Genomic DNA, 24339 nt, shown 5'->3' on the forward strand with positions numbered 1-24339 from the left:
TCTTCACAGATCAGTAATCTTTATTTGTGTGAAAAAACACAAACTCAACATTACAAATATACAAAACACATTTATCTACTTATCTAGTTGCATAAACAGATGTTTAAAGTCAGACCAACTAACAGTCTTACTTTTCAGGTTCAAATCAGACTGACTTCAAGCTGGGAACACATTCAGGTTTCATTTGTTAACATGAACTAACAATAAAAAGCATTTACTAATTTAAACTTTTAGTAATACATTATTACTCAGACATAAAATATAGTAACTTTTAAAAATAGTGCAATACTGTAACGAGCGATGGAGTTTTTGTGGAGTAAATATAAACCAGTCCACAGTCTAAAATATGTGTTCAGTAGTTAGAGAGGTAACCTGTTAGTCTGGGTCATATGGTAACCATAGTTTGTGCCAAAGTAATTAATAATAATGTATTACATCTTTACATTAGCAACAATAACTGTAGCGACTTTTTCTGTGGAAAAAGTTTTTGTAAAGAAAGTGACATTGGAGCAAAACTGAAGTCAAACATAAACATTTTATATAGACATAACAGATGCACTACCAGACAAAAGTGTGAAATAATTAAGATTTAATGTTTTTGAAAATGTCTTTTCTGCTCACCAAAGCTGCATTTATTTAAAAAAAATTCAGTAAAAATAGTGAAATATTATTATAATTTAAAATAGCTGTTTTCTATGTGAATATATAGTAAAGTGTAATTTATTTCTGTGATCAAAGCTGGATTTTCAACATTACTTCTGTGTCACATGATCCTTCAGAAATCATTCTAATATGACGATTTGATCCATTTATGATTATTATCAATGTTTCATATTTTTCTGGAAACCGTGACAAGTTTTTCAAGATTATTTGATGAACTTTCAGCGTTTATTTGAAATAGAATCTTTTATAATATTATAAACATCTTCTTTTGATCAATTTAATGCATCCTTGCTGAATAAAAATAGTAATTTCTGTCTTTCATCTTTCTTACCTCAAACTTTTGAATGGTAGTGAATGACGATTTCCACAAAAATGAATTATTTTACATTGAAATAATATTTCACAATATTTGCTATATTTTTGATTAAATAAATGCAGCCTTGGTGAGCAGAAGAGACTTTCAGAAACATAAAAAAAAAAATCATAATTATTCCAAACGGTAGTGTAATTATACTATAAATATAAACATCTTATGTTGTATATTTTAGTTTAGTGACAGATGAATATGTAATTTAAACAGTGTCAATTCAAACAAACATGAAAAACTGATAGATGTTTGTCGTGGTGGAATAGATTATACAAGAAAGTGTCTTAACATCATATAAACACCACTTCACCATCACACTTCTGTCATCTCGGCACGCAGAGGTAGAACGAGTCCAAACCAGGAACGAATCAAGATCAGCAGGACTTCAGCAGAAACGCATCCATATGTCAGTGTTTGTGTGTTTAAACGTCTCCTCTATTGTCTGAGTTCACATGATGTGCTGAAGAAAGAGATCCAGTGCAGCCGATGGGAAATAAATCACTGATCATCCTCTTAAAGGGACGGTTCAAACAAATAATATTAAAATCTATCATGTACTCACCCTCATGTTGTTCCATACCTGTGTGACTTTCTTTCCTCCATGAAACACAAGAGGAGAAAATCTGAGGAATGTTCATATAATCTTGTCTATAATGAAAGCAGACTGTGATACTGTAACAAATCTATTGCTCATTGTTAGTCAATTCACTGCAAAAAATGTTCTTCTTCCTCAGTATTTCGGTCCTGTTTTCCAGCACAAATATCTAAACATTGCCTCTGGTCCTCTTCGTTTAGGGGTCACACTCGGCTCCTTCACGGTCAAAAGTGACCGAAGCCTTAAAATATACTTTTTTTTTTCTTTCAGGAAAGCAATGTAATATATTTTTGTTCAATAATATTTTTGGATTATTATTTAAGATTTTGAGGGTATTTCATGATGCTATGCAATATTTATACAATTTTTATTAGCTATTTTCCCCCCACTGAAAATAGCACACAATTTTTTTTTCTAATATTTTTTATTATTAAAGCAGTAACTTACCTGGTGGGGGTAAAAAAAAGAAAAACTTGTGTAATGCCATGGTTTAACTGCTAGATTCCTATATAGTTCTATTTAAAGTGGCTTATAGTGTTTTTTATATACAAATTCTTATTTTTATTAAGTTGTTAAGATTTGAATTTATACTTAGACATTCTTAAAGACTACTTTGTTCAAGGTTTAGATTGTTTTTTTTGTCTGAAACATTGATTTGAAGTGTCAGTTTTTGCAATAATTTTCCTAGTCAAACCTGAACACAGAGGACATTTTGTTACACATAACATCAAAATGTAACAAAAATGAACAAGTATGATTTATAACAGCTTAATAAATCTGTGATCATTTGATGATTACCTCTTATTTGAGTCTTTTGGCTCAATTTTCTGACTCCACTGGCATATATTTGTTCTGGTTTGAAGCACAAACTGATACATTTTTCATAAAACAAAACTTAATATCTTCAGTCATTTCTCTTCTCCAGTAAATGTATCTTGATTTAAGAATGTTTAGATATTTGTGCTGGAAAACAAGACAGAAACACTAAGGAAGAACATAATTTTTTTGCAGTGTAAACTAATGGAACCTTATTTTAAAGTGTTAGCAATCTTGTTCGAGATGCATCGCAGCAGGTTTGACATCAACAGTATCAAATGTCACAAACACTTGTGATGCACATCTTAAATCTATTTATTCTCGTCTATCATATTTCAATATATTGTGATACGCGTGACTTTGTGCACTATGAACATTTTGCAAAAGTCATGCAGGTTTGAGAACAAGATGCCTTTTCTGAGTCTGTAAAATGGACAGTCCTTCATCAGATGATCTGTCTGGGCGAGTGGATGATGATGGCGTTGGGATTTTCCTTCGGCGTCAGTCCTCCGTTGCTGCACTGGAAGTAGTTGGAAACTGCCTCAGACAAATGATGGGCGTTTTCTTCTTCTCCTTCTGGAATTCGCTCTTGCTGCATGTATGCATCATGTTCCTCTCGGTGAATCTCTCTGCGAGAGCCGCGTTTCCATGCTTCGGTCGGACCGGAGCTCACGGAGCGAGGAGGAGAACTCTGATCCCTGTGAAGCCCTGAATCCTGATGGAGAAACACAAAGAAACATCATCAGGATGCAGTTTTAACTCTGTAAAGCTTCTGTCTCGTATTTGGTCATAATTTTCAAAGGCCTCTAAATGATCAAAACTTTGCTTTTCTGTTTCGTTCCCTCGATTTGCTAAATTGTGTGCGCAGATGAACTATTTTGTTCCCTCGATTTACTAAGTCGTGTGTGCGATTTACTATTTCGTTCCCTCGATTTGCTGAATTGTGTGCGCAAATTACGGTTTTGTTCCCTCGATTTACTAAATTGTGTGCGCAAATTACGGTTTTGTTCCCTCGATTTACTAAATCGTGTGCGCGAATTACTGTTTCGTTCCCTCGATTTGCTAAACTGTGAGCGCGATTCACGATTTCGTTCCCTTGATTTGCTAAATCGTGTGCGCAAATTACTGTTTCGTTCCCTCGATTTGCTAAATTGTGTGCGCAGATGAACTATTTTGTTCCCTCGATTTACTAAGTCGTGTGTGCGATTTACTATTTCGTTCCCTCGATTTACTAAATTGTGTGCGCAAATTACTGTTTTGTTCCCTCAATTTACTAAATCGTGTGCGCAAATTACTGTTTCGTTCCCTCGATTTGCTAAACTGTGAGCGCGATTCACGATTTCGTTCCCTTGATTTGCTAAATCGTGTGCGCAAATTACTGTTTCGTTCCCTCGATTTGCTAAATTGTGTGCGTGACTTACTATTTCGTTCCCTCGATTTGCTAAATTGTGTGCGCAGATGAACTATTTTGTTCTTTCTTTCTTTCTTTCTTTCTTTTTTAACGCCATACCAGCTTCAAAGGAACTATTTTGTTCCCTCGATTTACTAAGTTGTGTGTGCGATTTACTATTTCGTTCCCTCGATTTGCTGAATTGTGAGCGCAATTTACTATTTTGTTCCCTCGATTTACTAAATTGTGTGCGCAAATTACTGTTTTGTTCCCTCGATTTACTAAATCGTGTGCGCGAATTACTGTTTCGTTCCCTCGATTTGCTAAATCGTGTGTGTGCGATTTACTATTTTTGTTCCCTGGATTTATAAATTGTGCGCATGATTTACTATTTTATTCCCTCGATTTGCTGAATTGTGAGCGCGATTCACGATTTCGTTCCCTCGATTTACTAAATTGTGTGCGCGAATTACTATTTCGTTCCCTCGATTTACTAAATCGTGTGTGTGCGATTTACTATTTTTGTTCCCTGGATTTATAAATTGTGCGCATGATTTACCATTTTATTCCCTCGATTTGCTAAATCGTCTGCGCAGATTAACTATTTTGTTCCCTCGATTTACTAAATCGTGTGCGATTTACTATTTTTGTTCCCTCGATTTACTAAATCGTGTGTGTGCGATTTACTATTTTTGTTCCCTGGATTTATAAATTGTGCGCATGATTTACTATTTTATTCCCTCGATTTGCTGAATTGTGAGCGCGATTCACGATTTCGTTCCCTCGATTTACTAAATTGTGTGCGCGAATTACTATTTCGTTCCCTCGATTTACTAAATCGTGTGTGTGCGATTTACTATTTTTGTTCCCTGGATTTATAAATTGTGCGCATGATTTAACATTTTATTCCCTCGATTTGCTGAATTGTGAGCGCGATTCACGATTTCGTTCCCTCGATTTACTAAATTGTGTGCGCGAATTACTATTTCGTTCCCTCGATTTGCTAAATTGTGTGCGATTTACTATTTTTGTTCCCTGGATTTATAAATTGTGCGCATGATTTACTATTTTATTCCCTCGATTTGCTGAATTGTGAGCGCGATTCACGATTTCGTTCCCTCGATTTTGCTAAATTGTGTGCGCGACTTACTATTTTTGTTCTCTCGATTTGCTAAATCGTGTGTGCGACTTTTTTTGTTCCCTCGATTTGCTAAATCGTGTGTGCAAATTACCGTTTCGCTCCCTCAATTTGCAGAATTGTGTGCGCGACTTTTTTTATTCCCTCGATATGCTAAATTGTGTGCGCAGATTAACTATTTTGTTCCCTCGATTTACTAAATCGTGTGGATTTACTATTTTTGTTCCCTCGATTTACTAAATCGTGTGGATTTACTATTTTTGTTCCCTCGATTTACTAAATCGTGTGGATTTACTATTTTTGTTCCCTCGATTTACTAAATCGTGTGGATTTACTATTTTTGTTCCCTCGATTTACTAAATCGTGTGGATTTACTATTTTTGTTCCCTCGATTTACTAAATCGTGTGCGCGAATTACTATTTTGTTCCCTCGATTTATAAATTGTGCACAAGATTTATTATTTCGTTCCCTCGATTTGCTAAATCATGTGCGCAACTTACTATTTCGTTCCCTTGATTTGCTATATCGTGTGCGCGCTTACTATTTTGTTCCCTCGATTTGCTAAATTGTGTGCGCGACTTACTATTTTGTTCCCTCGATTTGCTGAATCGTGCGCACAATTTAATATTTCGTTCCCTTGATTTGCTAAATCTTGTGCGCGACTTACTATTTTGTTCCCTCGATTTGCTGAATCGTGCGCACAATTTACTGTTTCACTCCCTCAATTTGCTGAAATGTGAGCATGATTCACGATTTTATTCCCTCGATTTGCTAGATCGTGTGCACAACTTTTTTTGTTCCCTCGATATGCTAAATTGTGTGCGATTTACTATTTTTGTTCCCCTCGATTTGCTAAATCATGTGCGATTTACTATTTTTGTTCCCTCGATTTGCTAAATCGTGTGCGCGAATTACTATTTTGTTCCCTCGATGTGCTAAATCGTGCGCACAATTTACTGTTTCGTTCCCTCGATTTGCTAAATCATGTGCGCGACTTACTATTTTGTTCCCTCGAGTTGCTAAATCATGTGCGCGAATTACTATTTTGTTCCCTCAATTTATAAATTGTGCACAAGATTTATTATTTCATTCCTTCGATGTGCTAAATCGTGCACACAATTTACTGTTTCGTTCCCTCGATTTGCTAAATCATGTGCGCGACTTACTATTTTGTTCCCTCGATTTGCTAAATTGTGTGCGCGACTTACTATTTTGTTCCCTGTCTCCCTCGATGATCAAAACTTTGCTGTTGTACATAAGTCTTAATATAATATAATTAAGACTTAATTAAGACTTTTACTTGCTAAAAAGGCAGACAACAGAAGTATTGTTTATAACTCCCACACACCAGAGACATATTGCTGGATTTGACGTAGGACTCGACTCTTCGTCTGCGCTCGCTTCTCTCGTCCTCCTCGATGTCTCTCAGCTTCTTAATGCCTCGGTCCGGTCGGTACGACGGGTAGATGGCAGGACGTCCGAGACTGTCGTACTCTCCGTCTCTCAGTGTGGAGTGATCCTGCAGAGAGAGAGAGTTTATATGGTGACGCGTCACATGCACACGTGTGCGAGACGAGTTTAAAGTCAACTCACCTCCACGGATAAAACACTGTTCTTCATCACACTGTCCATCCGCATTAGTGAACCCTCTTCTGCCTGAAAACCACAGGAAGTGTCACTTTACTTTCAAATACATAAAGAGGAACTTCAGATCTATATTCTATGGAGTCCCGCACATGACATGCAGGGGGAAAAAAAAGTAAATCAGGCGCACAATTTAACATTTTGTTCCCTCGATTTGCTAAATCGTGTGCGCGACTGACTATTTCTTTCCCTTGATTTGTTGAATCGTGTGTGCGACTTTCTATTTCTTTCCCTCAATTTGCTAAATCGTGTGCATGATTTACTATTTTGTTCCCTCGATTTGCTAAATCGTGTGCACGAGTTACTATTTCTTTCCCTTGATTTGCTAAATCGTGTGTGGGACTTACTATTTTGTTCCCTCGATTTGCTAAATCGTGTGCATGAGTTACTATTTCTTTCCCTTGATTTGCTAAATCGTGTGCGCGACTTACTATTTTGTTCCCTCGATTTGTTAAATCGTGTACACGAGTTACTATTTCTTTCCCTCAATTCGCTAAATCGTGTGCGCGATTTACTATTTTGTTCCCTCGATTTGCTAAATCGTGTACGCGACTTACTATTTCTTTCCCTCGATTCGCTAAATCGTGTGCGCGACTTACTATTTTGTTCCCTCGATTTGCTAAATTGTGTACGCGACGGACTATTTCTTTCCCTCGATTCGCTAAACCGTGTGCGCGACTTACTATTTTGTTCCCTCGATTTGCTAAATCGTGTTCGCGACTTACTATTTTGTTCCCTCGATTTGCTAAATTGTGTACGCGACTGACTATTTCTTTCCCTCAATTTGCTAAACCGTGTGCGCGACTTACTATTTTGTTGCCTCGATTTGCTAAACCGTGTGCGCGACTTACTATATCTTTCCCTCGATTCGCTAAATCGTGTGCGCGACTTACTATTTCTTTCCCTCGATTCGCTAAATCGTGTGCGCGACTTACTATTTCTTTCCCTCGATTCGCTAAATCGTGTGCGCGACTTACTATTTTGTTCCCTCGATTTGCTAAATCGTGTACACGAGTTACTATTTCTTTCCCTCGATTCGCTAAATCGTGTGCGCGACTTACTATTTCTTTCCCTCGATTTGCTAAATTGTGTGCGCGACTTACTATTTCTTTCCCTCGATTCGCTAAATCGTGTGCGCGACTTACTATTTTGTTCCCTCGATTTGCTAAATCGTGTACACGAGTTACTATTTCTTTCCCTCGATTCGCTAAATCGTGTGCGCGACTTACTATTTCTTTCCCTCGATTCGCTAAATCGTGTGCGCGACTTATTTAGTTCCCTCGATTTGCTAAATCGTGTGCGCGATTTTGCCTACTACTTTCTTCCTGCATGTCATGTGCTATTCCTTGCTGCAGTTTATGAAGCCAGAGCATTAAAAAAAATTGAAGTTTATATTATAAACATCACAAGTTTAATGGTATAAAGAAGAATCTCATCAAAAAAAAAGTGCAACAATATTATATCTAAATATCTAATCTCTATTATATAATATATAATATACATATTCTAATCTCTTGAATCTCAGGAATTACAGCAGTGACACGTGAATAAAAAAAAGTCTAAAAAGTCTATTTTTTAGAATGATTTTTTTTCACATTGCAACATTATTTTCATGAGAATTAAGAACATTTTCCATCCACAATTTCATTCTTACTTTTGAGTCATTTTTTTTATTTCTTATTATTTTTTAATATCATGAAATAAAAATGCTGTGATACAAAGATTTAAAACAAAAATTAAATTTGCAGAAATTAACGGCAGGGCAATAAACTGATTTTTTTTTTTGCATTATGGTAATGAGAATATTAGTAAGTTTTCTTCATTATCATGAAAATAATGTTAAATTGCAAAACAATCAAACATTATAAATCAATATTATAATGTATATAAGGTGCATCATTAATGCATTAAAAATACTTTAATAATGCATTATATATAAAGGACTTGAGTATTTTTTGCATTATGCTAATATGAAAATAATGTGACAGTATTTCAGAGTTTTGCATATGTGAGTGAAGCTGCTGTACCGCTGTCCTGGGATCAGAGGTGATGGAGTTGAGTCTCCTCATGGACACCTGCCGCGACAGGCTGATCATCTCCTCCCTGAGAACAAAACACCTTCATGCAGCAGGACAGTTTATCTCCAGATATTTCCAAGGTCAAAGGTCACAGACTCACGTTCTCGCACTGAGCGCCCGTTTCAGCTTCCTGTTCCTGCGTCTGAGGTGACAGTTGACGAAAATGATGGTGATCACCACGACGACCACCAAAGCCCCGGCGACAGACGCCCCGATGATGATGAGGAGAGTCTCCGATGGGATCTTGATTGCTTCTGCAACTTCATTAGAATCTTCTAAGAACAAACAAAACCAGATATTGCGTTAATTTAGGATCTATTGTGTCCTTTTGTTCTCTACTAGAACAGGTTGATTATTCTCCTCATATTCTCCATTGTTGCAGCTCCTCTCTTCCCAGTCTGTCAGTAACGCTCTGTTTAGTTCCTGTCTCTATGAAGCCCCTCCTTCTGAAAAGCACAATGTGCTCTGATTGGTCGGCTGGAGCAGTGTGTTGTGATTGGTGTTTGGGAAATGGCTTTATCTTTTATCTGTTCATGAAATATATGCAAATTAGTGCATATTTAATTAATGCATATTTAAATCTTGCTTTAATTTACTTTAATTTAATGTACTTTATTTTAATGTACTTTAAATTAAATTAATGTACTTTATTTTAATGTACATTAATTTAATGTACTTTAATTTTCTTTAATGTAATTTAATGTACTTTTATTTAATGTACTTTATTTTATTATACTTTAATTTTCTTTAATTTACTTTAATTAAATGTACTTTTATTTAATTTATTTAAATTTACTTTAATTTACTTTAATGTACCTTAATGTAATTTAATTTACTTTTTTTTTACTTAAATTTAATTTAATTAAATGTACTTTAATTTTCTTTAATGTAATTTAATGTACTTTAATGTACTTATTTAATTTACTTACATTTTATTTTTTTTTAATATACTTTAATTTTCTTTAATTTACTGTAATTTATTGTACTTTTATTTAATTTTATTTCATTTCCACCACATGAGGGCAGCAGACTCAGGAGAGTCGACTCATATCGAGTAAATGAATGTTGAAGGTCCTTCACTGAACAAAGGCGGCGTTTCAATTGTTTTCTGAGTCACTGTTGCTTGTGATTAAGATCTAAATTTACACACCAGTGTAGATCATCATGAGGAAGTCAAAGACGTTTGGGTTGTGTGGCAATACCAGCGAAAAAAAACATCCAGAGAATGACGAGACTGACCGCAACATTAAAAGCAGAAATGTTTCCACAATCAAACATCCTGCTTGTTATTTTAAACACAATTTCTGCTGATGATGGTGCCTCTATTTTTACTTCCATTTCCAATGTTCAATCAGAAAATACACTGCACACATTCTTAAATCAAGATACATTTACTGGAGAAGCAAAATGACTGAAGATATCAAGTCAAGAATGAAACAAAACAAGAACAAATATCAGCCAATGGAGTCAGAAAAATACTCTTGATTTAAAGTGAAAACAAGGTGATTTTTCTGACCTTATATGGTGATCATTCTGTAATGACCATTAATATGATGCAAGTTCTGTGGGAAACCCATGTGGTTCATGAGGAAGATCAAGTCTGTGTCATTTGTTCTGAATGTTTCTTTATTAGATGAAACACCTACTTCTGATCTCCAGTTTAAACTGGGCTTTAGCGGTTCCCACACTGTTTCCTGTCTGGCAAACGTACAGACCCTCGTCCGACACATTCAGCGGCCGAACAAACAGCAGTCTGTCCCTCTGAACCAACACTCCCTCCGGCAGACGCCCGTCCCTCCTGAAAACAGAGAGGATGAACAGAGTTTATCAAAGCAATACAAACACATGCTGGATACACGCTACTGTTTGTTTTAAAACAGCTGTTTTCTATGTGAATATACAGTAAACAGTCATTTATTCCTGTGATCAAAGCATCATTACTCCAGTCTTCAGTGTCACATGATCCTTCAGAAGTCATTCTAATCATGCCGCATTCTTAATGAGCATGAGAGCCGATTTTCACTTCCTCCATCAGTGTCTTGTGTTGAATCAGCTGTAGGAGATTTTAAAAGACTCAGCTTCTCAGACAGGTGTGAGATCAGGACACACCCCGATACTGACACACACACACACACACACACACACACACACACACACACACACACACACACACACACACACACACACACACACACACGCACACACACACAGGCGATCTGACGGCTGTAGCAACGCCAAACACCACATTAAAAAGATCTCGGGTTTCGGACCCTCACTGTAATTATCATCCAAGTATCATGTGACTCCTGCAGCCGGTCGCCAGTTCATTCCTCCTACAGTACCTGAGTGAAAACACCTTAGAAAAGCTTCAGAAACTGCAGGCCTGCAAAATATCATGCTTATTTTTGTATTTACTATCTAGTTTTGCTATTTTAATATTAGTATTTATTTCCGTATTTATTTATTTTATTTTTGGACTATTTTACTATTTGTAGTATTAGTATTTATTTTGACTATATTATTATTTGTAGTGAGTATTTATTTTAGTATTGAGTATTAAATTTGATTCTTTTACTATTTGTAGTATTAATATTTATTTTAGTATTTAGTATTTATTTTGAGTATATTACGGTTTGTAGTTTTAGTATTTTAGTATTTAGTATTTATTTTGACTATTTTACTATTTTTAGTATTAGTGTTTTTGTATTATTTAGTGTTTATTTTTTATTATTTAGCGTTTATATTACTGTTTGTAGTATTAGTATTTTAGTGTTTAGTATTTATTTTGAGTATTTTACTATTTGTAGTTTTAGTATTTAGTATTTATTTAGACTATTTGTATTAGTATTTTTGTATTATTTAGTATTTATTTTGAGTATATTACTGTTTGTAGTATTAGTATTTATTTTGAGTATTTTACTATTTGTAGTTTTAGTATTTTAGTATTTAGTATTTATTTTGAGTATATTACTGTTTGTAGTATTAGTATTTTTGTATTTAGTATTTATTTTGAGTATATTACTGTTTGTAGTTTTAGTATTTTAGTATTTATTTTGAGTATATTACTGTTTGTAGTATTAGTATTTTTGTATTATTTAGTATTTATTTTGAGTATTTTACTATTTGTAGTATTAGTATATCCTCCTGGAAGTGAATCACAGCGTATCAGATCAGAGGTCGAGCTGCTGATGTTCGTGAGTCGTTTGCATCAGGCGGTCAGTGATCGTCAGTAACCGCAGGACTGTTTATCTGTCTGTTACGCTGCTGTCTGTCTGTCTGTCCGTTCATCCACTGCACTTATTCAAACTCAGGAGCACCGAAAGAAACTAGTGACATGGCAAAATCATAAAGGATTCCCAAAAAATCCTTACAAGAACAGGAGTTTTCCACCCCCCACTCTCTTTGTGTTTCTCATTATGTTCTCTTCCTTTCTCTCTGTTTAACACACAATCACAAAGGGTCTGAACTGCAGCAGCGATGCATATTCACATGCTCCTTTCAGGATAAAATAAAAGCTTGAGTGTCACGTTGCAAGCTGAGAGTAAGGAGAGTTTCATGCATGGGACAGTGAAGAAAGAGAGAAAGAGCAGGATGCTAAATGATGAGGGTGGGGTGTGTGTATCGAGACACACGCTGAGCCCTAAATAACCTCCTGTCCTGTAATGACTGTTTTAACGGCGCAGAAACACAGGCTGTGGACCGGATTAAAGATGCAGCGCATCAACTGCAATTAACGGCGTTTGATGCATCGTCATGCTCCTCCAGACACAAGCGATTCCTCAAACCACGTGTGCTATTGAGGAAAGTCTGATCAGACGCACGGTGACATGGTCACATGGTGCGGAGGTCATATAAATACTTATAACCTGTAATACACTGCAAAAAAACATTTAGTAGAAGTAAAAAAATACTTGATATGAATTCTTGTTTTCTGAAAGAAGCATCAAAACAAAGTGAGAGTTATGCTTACAACAAGAAAAATTTACTTAATCCAAAGGGAAAACAAGATTATTTTTCTGATCCCACTGCCAGATATAAATACTGAATACTAATACTAAAAATCATAAAATAGTACAAATAATTACAAATTACTACAATAAATACTAATGCTAAAATAGCAATAAAATATAATAAATACTAGTATCAAAAATAATAAAATAGTATAAATACTAATACTAAAATAGCAACAAAAACATGAAATAGTAAAATAAAATAGCAAAAAAGTTAAAATACTAAATACTAATACTAAAAATCATTATAGTACAAATATTTACAAAATACTAAAATAAATACTAATACTAAAATAGCAAAAAATATTAAAATAAATACTGAATACTAATACTAAAAATCGCAAAACAGTATTAGTACAAATAAATACAAAATACTAAAATAAATACGAATACTAAAATAACAATAAATACTAAATACTAATACCAAAAATCATAAAATAGTACAAAGAATTACAAATTACTAAAATAAATACTTATACTAAAATATCAAAAAATATTAAAATACTGAATACTAATACTAAAAATGGTAAAATAGTATTAGTTCAAATAAATACAAAATACTAAAATACATACAAATACTAAAATAACAATAAAATACTAATACCAAAAATCATAAAATAGTACAATTACAATACTAAATTAAAATACTGAATACTAAAATAGCAATAAAATACTAAAATAAAATACTAAATACTAATACCAAAAATCATAAAATATTACAAATAATTACAAAATAGTAAAATAAATACTAATATTAGAATAGCAAAAAAGCTAAAATAAATATTAAATACTAACACTAAAAATCATAAAATGTACAAATAATTAAATTACTAAAATAAATACTGAATACTAAAGCAAAAGATAATAATAATCACAAAATACTAAAATAAATACTAATACTAAAATAGCAAAAAATATTAAAATAAATACTGAATACTAATACTAAAAATCGTAAAACAGTATTAGTACAAATAAATACAAAATACTAAAATAAATACGAATACTAAAATAACAATAAAATACTAAATACTAATACCAAAAATCATAAAATAGTACAAATATTTACAAAATACTAAAATAAATACTAATACTAAAATAGCAAAAACTATTAAAATAAATACTGAATACTAATACTAAAAATGGTAAAATAGTATTAGTTCAAATAAATACAAAATACTAAAATACATACAAATACTAAAATAACAATAAAATACTAATACCAAAAATCATAAAATAGTACAATTACAATACTAAATTAAAATACTGAATACTAAAATAGCAATAAAATACTAAAATAAAATACTAAATACTAATACCAAAAATCATAAAATATTACAAATAATTACAAAATAGTAAAATAAATACTAATATTAGAATAGCAAAAAAGCTAAAATAAATATTAAATACTAACACTAAAAATCATAAAATGTACAAATAATTAAATTACTAAAATAAATACTGAATACTAAAGCAAAAGATAATAATAATCACAAAATACTAAAATAAATACTAATACTAAAATAGCAAAAAATATTAAAATAAATACTGAATACTAATACTAAAAATCGTAAAACAGTATTAGTACAAATAAATACAAAATACTAAAATAAATACGAATACTAAAATAACAATAAAATACTAAATACTAATACCAAAAATCATAAAATAGTACAAATATTTACAAAATACTAAAATAAATACTAATACTAAAATAGCAAAAACTATTAAAATAAATACTGAATACTAATACTAAAAATTGTAAAATAGTATTAGTTCAAATAAATACAAAATACATACAAATACTAAAATAACAATAAAATACTAAAATAAATACTAATACCAAAAATCATAAAATTGTACAATTACAATACTAAAATAAAATACTGAATACTAAAATAGCAATAAAATACTAAAATAAAATACTAAATACTAAAACTAAAAATCAAAAAATTTACAAATAATTAAATTACTAAAATAAATACTGAATACTAAAGCAAAAAATAATAATAATCACAAAATACTAAAATAAATACTAATACTAAAATAGCAAAAAATATTAAAATACTGAATACTAATACTAAAAATCGTAAAACAGTATTAGTACAAATAAATACGAAATACTAAAATAAATACGAATACTAAAATAACAATAAAATACTAAATACTAATACCAAAAATCATAAAATAGTAGAAATATTTACAAAATACTAAAATAAATACTAATACTAAAATAGCAAAAACTATTAAAATAAATACTGAATACTAATACTAAAAATCGTAAAATAGTATTAGTACAAATAAATACAAAATAGTAAAATAAATACTAATACTAAAATAGCAAAAAAGCTAAAATAAATACTAAATACTAATACTAAAAAAGGTACATAAAATGTACAAATAATTAAATTACTAAAATAAATACTGAATACTAAAGCAAAAAATAATAATAATCACAAAATACTAAAATAAATACTAATACTAAAAAAAGCAAAAAAAATGCATTCTAAAACACAAAATAAATTCTAATACTAAAATAGCAAAAAGCTATAAATAAATGCTAAATACTAAAATGAAACATAGTAAAATAGTAAATCAGCTATTGAATCAAACGAGGCTGTTACAATGAGATAAACAATATTTAGATATTTAAGTTATCATCAGAACTGTATATTACTTCTGTGAAATACTGTTGGATGGAAAGAAATCCTGATCACAATTTTTTCCGTATCAGTCAATTGTGGTTTAATCCATTTCAGCTGTTTATTCGCCCCAAAACAGCACATAAAACAAACCTAAGGCTGAATTCTGCAGTGCCAACAGCGGCTCCTGGCCAGGAAATCTGTGAAACTGTTACCTGCTCCACGTGACGTTCTGCGGCAGCGGGTTTCCATTCACTGCACATCTGAGCTCTGATCCGGTGTGACCGATCCTCCAGGAGCCAGAACTAACAATCTCTGCATCCGGAGGAACTGTTTTCACATAGAAAGCAGCTCTCTTAAACTGTAATCTTTATTTATATAAATATATAATAATAAATTCCTTATTTTCGATGTGTTTAGGGAGACGTACAGTGCACGACGAGCTGGTTGCTGATTCTGCGCGGGCCGTCCAGAGCCGGATGCCACACCAGACAGTCCAGCCGACGGCCGTTCATGCTGCGCAGAGGGTGCAGGGAAAACTGCGAGGTCACGACCCCGTCCTCTCCGCTCCGGTTCTGCGACTGCCCGGGAATTTCCGTGTCCCAGGACAGGCGCGGCGGAGGGTGTCCGACCGAACGACAGGAGGCAGCCACACGGAACGACTGCCCTTCCTGCAGGATCACGGGATCCAGTGAGGAGATCGGCAGACCTAGAGAAGGAGAAACAATAGTGTGAAACTGCTGCCTAAATCAAGTTATGTTTAAACTGGTTAGTTCAGAAGATGATGTTGATTCTGTGCTGCAGATTAACTGATTAACAAACCTTCCTTTTGTACACAGAAGTGAAATGGAGCTTGGGAAATTCAATGGAGATGTGAAAAGAGGGGCTCTTACTCCAGACGGTCAGGCTGATTTGTCTCTCGAAGTTTCCGGAGGGGAAGGTGGAGATGTGGCAGGTGTATGTGGCCTGATCCGCCTTCTTTGTGTCCAGAATCAACAGCGTGGAGTCGACCGTCGGCTCAGGGCTCTCGAACTGAACGCGCTTCAGGAAATCAGGAGACACTGGGAGAAACAAACAAAGAAACATTCATATACATCACTTGGTTCTTATAAAAGATATAAAAAGTGTCACGACACGGTGAATTAATGTTCCAAAAAAGGTATTTTTTCACAGTGATGCCATAGAAACTTCCCTGGCTCAAATTTGTGATGTTTTTTCTGTAGAAAGACACTCATAAATAGTGATGAAAGCCCAAATATTGAATGTCACAGATGTATATTTCCTGAGTAATCCAGTGTTTTGTAGACGTGACCATTTTCACCTGAGATTTGGAGCCAAATTAAAGGGGTTTAAAATGACTTTATAAAGACGGCAGCATCATTATTTTATTTTCACACAGAGATTGGAAGATCTATTAGTGAAATCTGTCGACTTTATCAATCTGTCTTTCATTATATGCCAACAGTGACGGCTCAGAAATGACAGAAAAAGTATTTTTTCCTCAAGTTTGCATGCCTGAAACTCAAGAAGTGTTAAAGATATCTTAATATCCTTTTAGATTCTGGTTTTCTTCTGGTTTCTTCATTTTAAAGGCTCTCGATGGTTCAATCCCAGAGATATGGAGATCTTAATGTGGCTCCATGAGTAAATTGGACACATTTTCAGTGGTCAAAAACCAAATGTGGGTCACTTTGCACACAGATGATACTTCTTTAATTTTAAAGAGGAATATCTGAAGAACAGATAATGTTGAAACTAGAAATGTATCTTGTTTCCCTCTTATCAAAAGATTTGCATAAATCATAACTCTCTCTGTGTCCAAAAACAAACGTTTTTCTGAAGTTTAGAAATAATTCACGAAGTGTTAAAGATATCTTAATGTCATTTTAGGGCTCAATCACAGATATAGGGATGTCAATGCAGTAACATGTAGTTATGAGGCTGTGTATCTGAACGCTTCAGAAGCTGTTAAAATGAACAAAATCTTCCAAAAACCCCTGAAACTGATTCAGATATAGATTCTTATAAATACACTTTTGAGAGCAAGTTAATGTGCCTCGACTCAAACATTTCAGTGGATGTTTGGCACTCAGAGAGAGTTATGATTTATGCAATTCTTATGATAAGAGGGAAACAAGATACATTTCTAGTTTCAACATTATCCGTTCTTCAGATATTCCTCTTTAAAATAAAAGAAGTATCATCTGTGTGCAAAGTGACCCACATTTGGTTTTTGACCACTGAAAATGTGTCCAATTTACTCATGGAGCCACATTAAGATCTCCATATCTCTGGGATTGAACCATCGAGAGCCTTTAACATGAAGAAATCAGAAGAAAAGTTTGTTCAGAACCAGAATCTAAAAGGATATTAAGATATCTTTAACACTTCTTGAGTTTCAGGCATGCAAACTTGAGGCAAAGAGACACAAGAAGTGCTTTTCTGCCATTTCTGAGCCGTCACTGTTGGCATATAATGAAACACAGATTGATAAAGTCGACAGATTTCACTAATAGATCTTCCAATATCTGTGTGAAAATAAAATAATGATGCTGCCGTCTTTATAAAGTCATTTTAAACCCCTTTAATTTGGCTTCAAATCTCAGGTGAAAATGGTCACGTCTACAAAACACTGGATTACTCAGGAAATATACATCTGTGACATTCAATATTTGGGCTTTCATCACTATTTATGAGTGTCTTTCTACAGAAAAAACATCACAAATGTGAGCTGGGGAAGTTTGGTCATAAATCATAACTGAGTGCCAAAAACAAACATTTTTCTGAAGTCTACATGTCTTTAATTCAAGAAGTGTTAAAGAAATCTTAATATTTTTTAGATTTGGTTTCAGTGATCATTTATTTTAATGAATAACACGTTGGGTGGATATTCTTTAAAGCAGTGCACATCGACACAGATGGCAGATGTGAGCTGCTCCGTCAACACAATGCAGCATTGAAAATATCCGTCATGACAAACGTCTCTAGGTGACAGACACACGTCACAACACAATGCGTGCGAGAGTGTTTCCATCGGCTAATTCAACAAAACTGCTGCGGGGAAGATGATGTTTGTGTCTGTTTGCGCTTCTTTGAATGGCAGGTGATTTACAGGTGACAAGAAGAGGATGAATCACCTGAACGCATGTTTGTGTCAGAGAAAATAAAGTTCCTGTGAAGACTATTAAGATTTTTTCCATTATGAAATATGATCCAGACTGTTCCTAAAAGGGTGTGAGATTGACTCGACTAGTTTGTGTTTATACCTTTAGGTCCTTCAGTAAAGTGTCTTATAATGATCTGCTCTTTCTCCCCTCCTGGTTTCTGTCTGGACCAGGTCACCTGCACCACCTTCTCCTTGCCCTCCACCACGTACCGACAGGGCAGCCTGGTCCGCGTGTCCGAGAACGAGCGCAGGGCCGCAGACGGAGGCGGGTCGATGAACTCGCTGTGAACACAGACTGAGAAATAAAGAGTCAGTGAGTGAACATCTGCAAACATCTCTGACCGGGTTTACTATTGCAGACGGGTCAGTGTGAGAGAGTTAATAATAAACCCACGCTATCGTCATTTGCTCTCGCCGACAAACATGTCACAAAAAACCCAAGGACGTTCCCATGCGGCACAATGAGCGAGTCAGATATGAGCCCGAAAACAACCAATGCTTAACACAAATAATAAAATACACTCCATGTGGTTGGTTTTTGACGTCAAAAACATGTTTAATCAAAGCGTTTTTAGTGTAAACGCATCTGTCAGTTTGCATGCGTTTAATGTTTTATATCATGCATCAATAAATAAAATTAAAATAAAAAATAAAATCATGCACCAGGTTTTTATGTCTCATATAGTCTGACATAGTGAGAATATGGAGGAAGAAACAGCCCAAACTGAGCAAAAATATGCAATTTGATGTAGATGCAGATATTTATATGAGATTCTGATGCTTGAAATCTTTATAACAGTATTGGATCATTCTGTGTCAAATCAACCAAATTTCGAAAACTTCCCAAGCTCACATTTGTGATGTTTTTTCTGTAGAAAGACACTCATAAATAGTGATGAAAGCCCAAATATTGAATGTCACAGATGTATATTTCCTGAGTAATCCAGTGTTTTGTAGACGTGACCATTTTCACCTGAGATTTGAAGCCAAATTAAAGGGGTTTAAAATGACTTTATAAAGACGGCAGCATCATTATTTTATTTTCACACAGAGATTGGAAGATCTATTAGTGAAATCTGTCGACTTTATCAATCTGTGTTTCATTATATGCCAACAGTGACGGCTCAGAAATGACAGAAAAGCACTTCTTGTGTCTCTTTGCCTCAAGTTTGCATGCCTGAAACTCAAGAAGTGTTAAAGATATCTTAATATCCTTTTAGATTCTGGTTTTCTTCTGGTTTCTTCATTTTAAAGGCTCTTGATGGTTCAATCCCAGAGATATGGAGATCTTAATGTGGCTCCATGAGTAAATTGGACACATTTTCAGTGGTCAAAAACCAAATGTGGGTCACTTTGCACACAGATGATACTTCTTTAATTTTAAAGAGGAATATCTGAAGAACAGATAATGTTGAAACTAGAAATGTATCTTGTTTCCCTCTTATCATAAGAATTGCATAAATCATAACTCTCTCTGAGTGCCAAACATCCACTGAAATGTTTGAGTCGAGGCACATTAACTTGCTCTCAAAAGTGTATTTATAAGAATCTATATCTGAATCAGTTTCTGGGGTTTTTGGAAGATTTTGTTCATTTTAACAGCTTCTGAAGCGTTCAGATACACAGCCTCATAACTACATGTTACAGCATTGACATCCCTATATCTGTGATTGAGCCCTAAAATGACATTAAGATATCTTTCACACTTCGTGAATTATTTCTAAACTTCAGAAAAACGTTTGTTTTTGGACACAGAGAGAGTTATGATTTATGCAAATCTTTTGATAAGAGGGAAACAAGATACATTTCTAGTTTCAACATTATTTATTCTTCAGACATTTCCTCTTTAAATGCAAAAAGTATCAGCTCTATGCAAAGTGACCCACATTTGGTTTTCGGTCACTGAAAGTTGGTAAAATTCAACAATTTGAACATGGAGCTGCTTTGAGATCCTTTTATTTATGGGACTGAACTATATAGGGTGCTGAAAATTAAAATTTCAAAAGGAAAGTTTATTAAAAATGAGAATCTAAAAGGATATTAAGATATCTTGAATACTTTTAGAGTTACAGGCATGCAAACTTTAGAAAAGGAATATTTATGGCACTCAGACAGGTTTGTTTTATGCAAATTAGTTGACCGAAAAACATGAGATACACTTCTAGTTTCAACATTATCCGTTCTTCAGATATTCCTCTTTAAAATAAAAGAAGTATCATCTGTGTGCAAAGTGACCCACATTTGGTTTTTGACCACTGAAAATGTGTCCAATTTACTCATGGAGCCACATTAAGATCTCCATATCTCTGGGATTGAACCATCAAGAGCCTTTAAAATGAAGAAACCAGAAGAAAACCAGAATCTAAAAGGATATTAAGATATCTTTAACACTTCTTGAGTTTCAGGCATGCAAACTTGAGGAAAAAATACTTTTTCTGCCATTTCTGAGCCGTCACTGTTGGCATATAATGAAAGACAGATTGATAAAGTCGACAGATTTCACTAATAGATCTTCCAATATCTGTGTGAAAATAAAATAATGATGCTGCCGTCTTTATAAAGTCATTTTAAACCCCTTTAATTTGGCTTCAAATCTCAGGTGAAAATGGTCACGTCTACAAAACACTGGATTACTCAGGAAATATACATCTGTGACATTCAATATTTGGGCTTTCATCACTATTTATGAGTGTCTTTCTACAGAAAAAAACATCACAAATTTGATCCGGGGACATCTGAGTTGATTTGACACAGAATTGAATTTCAATATCTGCCAATAAAGATGACATTTAAATGCTTATTTTTATGATCAAATCTCTGTGGTTTTAAAACATATCATGCAATGCAATAATGATGTCAGTGACAACATGATGTTTCTAATAAATGATGATAATCAAGTAAAGCTGCTTTAATCCAGTTGAAATATTACTAACATTATCAGAGTTATTCTTACGTTTACTTGATCAAAATCAGTGCAGATTTCACAGCAGAAAGACACGATCTGAAGGATGACGTTTGTACAGTAATATGAAAAGACTTTTACTTGATAAAGTCAATCAGAGACAGAGATCGTGTCCGACAGGTTTATCAGATCATTTATGATACAGAAGGTGTTACAGAGCTGTAAGTACAGCGATTCAACAGGGAAATGCACCTGCTTTCAGTCACGTTTAATTTACGTATCAGATATTTCTCATAAAGTAAATAAAAACAGACTCAAATTAACTAGTTTTCATGCAGTAATAGTTTAGAGCAATAAAATGAACGTGAAGCAGCAGAAAAACATTCAAATCTGAGCTCAGTTTGAGATCTCTTTAACTGTTTATACTCCTGTATACTGGAAGGTTTGATTTTTAGGATATTTCTGCTCATTTTGGAACTGTTTTGGATCCACTTCATGCTCAATGTAAAATCATCCTGAAGCAAAACTAGTTGTGAAGCTCGACAGTCTCTCACAGTGAACAAAGTGAGACAGAAAGAGAGAATGTCATCTTGCAGTTCTGGTTATTGTTTGTCTTCGTCTCAGCTGACAGACACTCTGAACACAAACACTCTGACACACCACACGATTAAAACAACAATACACACACACACACACACACACACACACACACACACACACACACACAGTTCTGAACTTATTTCCTCCACGACAGTCATAAATCAGTAATGGTTTTTGAGGCTGGTTGAAGTTTAATGAAGAATGTCGCTGCACCACATAACAGATCAATCTCACACACACACACACACACACACACACACACACACACACACACACACACACACACACACACACACACACACACACACACTCACACACACACACACACTCACACACACTCCTGCTGAAACACAACTATATTATTTATCTGCTCTTAGTTAGTTTGTTAAAACATTAACTAACATTACCAGATACAACTTCTGATTTCAACAATGCATTAGTAAATTAACATGACTGTTGTTCATTGTTAGTTCATGTTAATAAATGAGACTTTTGTAAAGTGTTACCGTGATTCACACATTTACAACCTACACTAACTAACTAAGCACACACACCTCGAGTCCTCACAGTGTCTTACCCATGAGAGTGAAGATGAGCACACAGATGCAGGTCTGTAGTTTGGTCATAGTTTATTCTGTCAGTATTTCTCTGTTATTCCTCAAGGATCTCCTCATGTCCTCACGCGCTTCTCATAATCCATGTCAAACTGTGTTCTTAAGATCTTCCATTTCTCAACATTTAAATTAATAAAAGATAATAGCAGTGTCGGTTCTGTCATGAAGCACAAGCTGAATTTCTCCAGGAAGATCCCGAGGCTGATAAACTCATGATTAAACTCTGTTTGAAGTCTTTGCTCAGGTGAGCGTTCACACACCTGCGTGTTCACGTGGACTCCACCCACCGCTACGCTACGCACGCGCGCGCGCGCACACACACACACACACACTCTCTCTCTCTCTCTCTCTCTCTCTCTCTCTCTCATACTGAGTGACCTTTGGTTTGTGCACTGAACTATGAACTCATATTTATTCTACATCAGGAGGATTTCACTGGATCTCTCTGAACTCTGTCGAGTTTCAGCGGAAGTTTGAGGAATTCGCGTCTTTTGTTTTGTTCGGTTTAGTGATGCAGAAATGAACAGGACAAACCAGTTCAGATGCACATTCTTCACATTTTATGAACAAACCAACAATCAGGCGAAGAATTTAAACTCTAATCAAGAGAGACATACAGAGTTTGTTTTTACTTGATAGTGTATTATTATTATTATTATTTAATAAGTATTTTTTAAATTTATTTTTACATTAATCTAAATAGGCCTACATATAAATTACATTTATATTACATTTTTAGAACTTCTTTTAGCGTTTTATAGCGCCATCTGCTGGTCAACTCACATTATACATACATATATATATATATATATATATACACCCAGGTGTAAAACAGTGCACTACAATAATGTACTTAAAATGCTCTATTTTCATGCACTCATTTTGTAATTAATATACTAAAAATTCTTCTTTAGTACTTCTTAAGTTCATCTTAAGAACATGTAAGTGTACTCATCTGTGCTATTTTGAGACAGCATGAAATATGAACTTAAATGTGCTTTTATTGAAAAAATGTATTTAGATATCACTTATAGTACATTTGAACCCATAGTGTGCTTCAAGTGGTAATTAAATATATTTTAAATACAGAGATAGTATATTAAAAACAAAAAGTACTAACAAAGAATTTTTACAAAAAAATGTACAAAATTAGTGCACGAAAATAGAGCAGTTTAAGTACATTGTAGTAGTATATATTTTTAGTATATATTTATATATATATATATATATACTAAAAGAAAAAAAAAAAAAATATATATATATATATATATATATATATATATAGGGTGAATTGCACTAATGTGGGACATTTTTTTGCATTTCAGACTTCTCTTGCAATGTGTAGCCAAAACATTCCATCCACATCCAATACCATGTTAAAAACCCCAGGGTGTGTCCTAATCAAATCAAAAGAGAAAATGCAGATAACACATTCATAAAAGAAATTATAGACATATTAGTTCTCTTAGTGCAAGTCATCTGAGAAAATCTGCAGCATAATGTGGGACACTGGAAAGTCTGATAAAAGGCCAAAATCATGGAGAATAATAAAATCTTGTGAAGTTAGTAATTCACTTGAATGAATGAATCATATAAATGAACATCATCACACAAATTATACAATATGATGCAATTTTTATTAAGACATTAAGCAACTATTATCATAGGCCTGTTATGTTGTGTAGATTCCTGATGGTTCTCTCGTTTATTTAACAA

At 33.9% G+C, this 24339-nt stretch overlaps 1 protein-coding gene across 1 annotated transcript; it reads right to left on the bottom strand.

Moving 5' to 3' along the window:
- nectin4b (nectin cell adhesion molecule 4b) lies at window positions 1–23817 on the bottom strand. Its single transcript, XM_067363965.1, has 11 exons — window positions 22587–23817; window positions 18608–18802; window positions 16235–16402; window positions 15772–16050; window positions 15557–15671; window positions 10339–10490; window positions 8793–8967; window positions 8642–8717; window positions 6564–6626; window positions 6319–6489; window positions 1–3156 (listed from the first exon to the last, which is right to left on the bottom strand). The coding sequence occupies exons 1-11, from the start codon at window positions 22633–22635 to the stop codon at window positions 2887–2889; spliced, it is 1713 nt and encodes a 570-aa protein (XP_067220066.1). The 5' UTR covers window positions 22636–23817; the 3' UTR covers window positions 1–2886.
- Between the last annotated feature and the right edge of the window lie 522 nt (window positions 23818–24339).

The sequence above is a fragment of the Chanodichthys erythropterus genome, chromosome 16 (assembly GCF_024489055.1).
Source record: "Chanodichthys erythropterus isolate Z2021 chromosome 16, ASM2448905v1, whole genome shotgun sequence".
Classification (NCBI taxonomy): Eukaryota; Metazoa; Chordata; class Actinopteri; order Cypriniformes; family Xenocyprididae; genus Chanodichthys; species Chanodichthys erythropterus.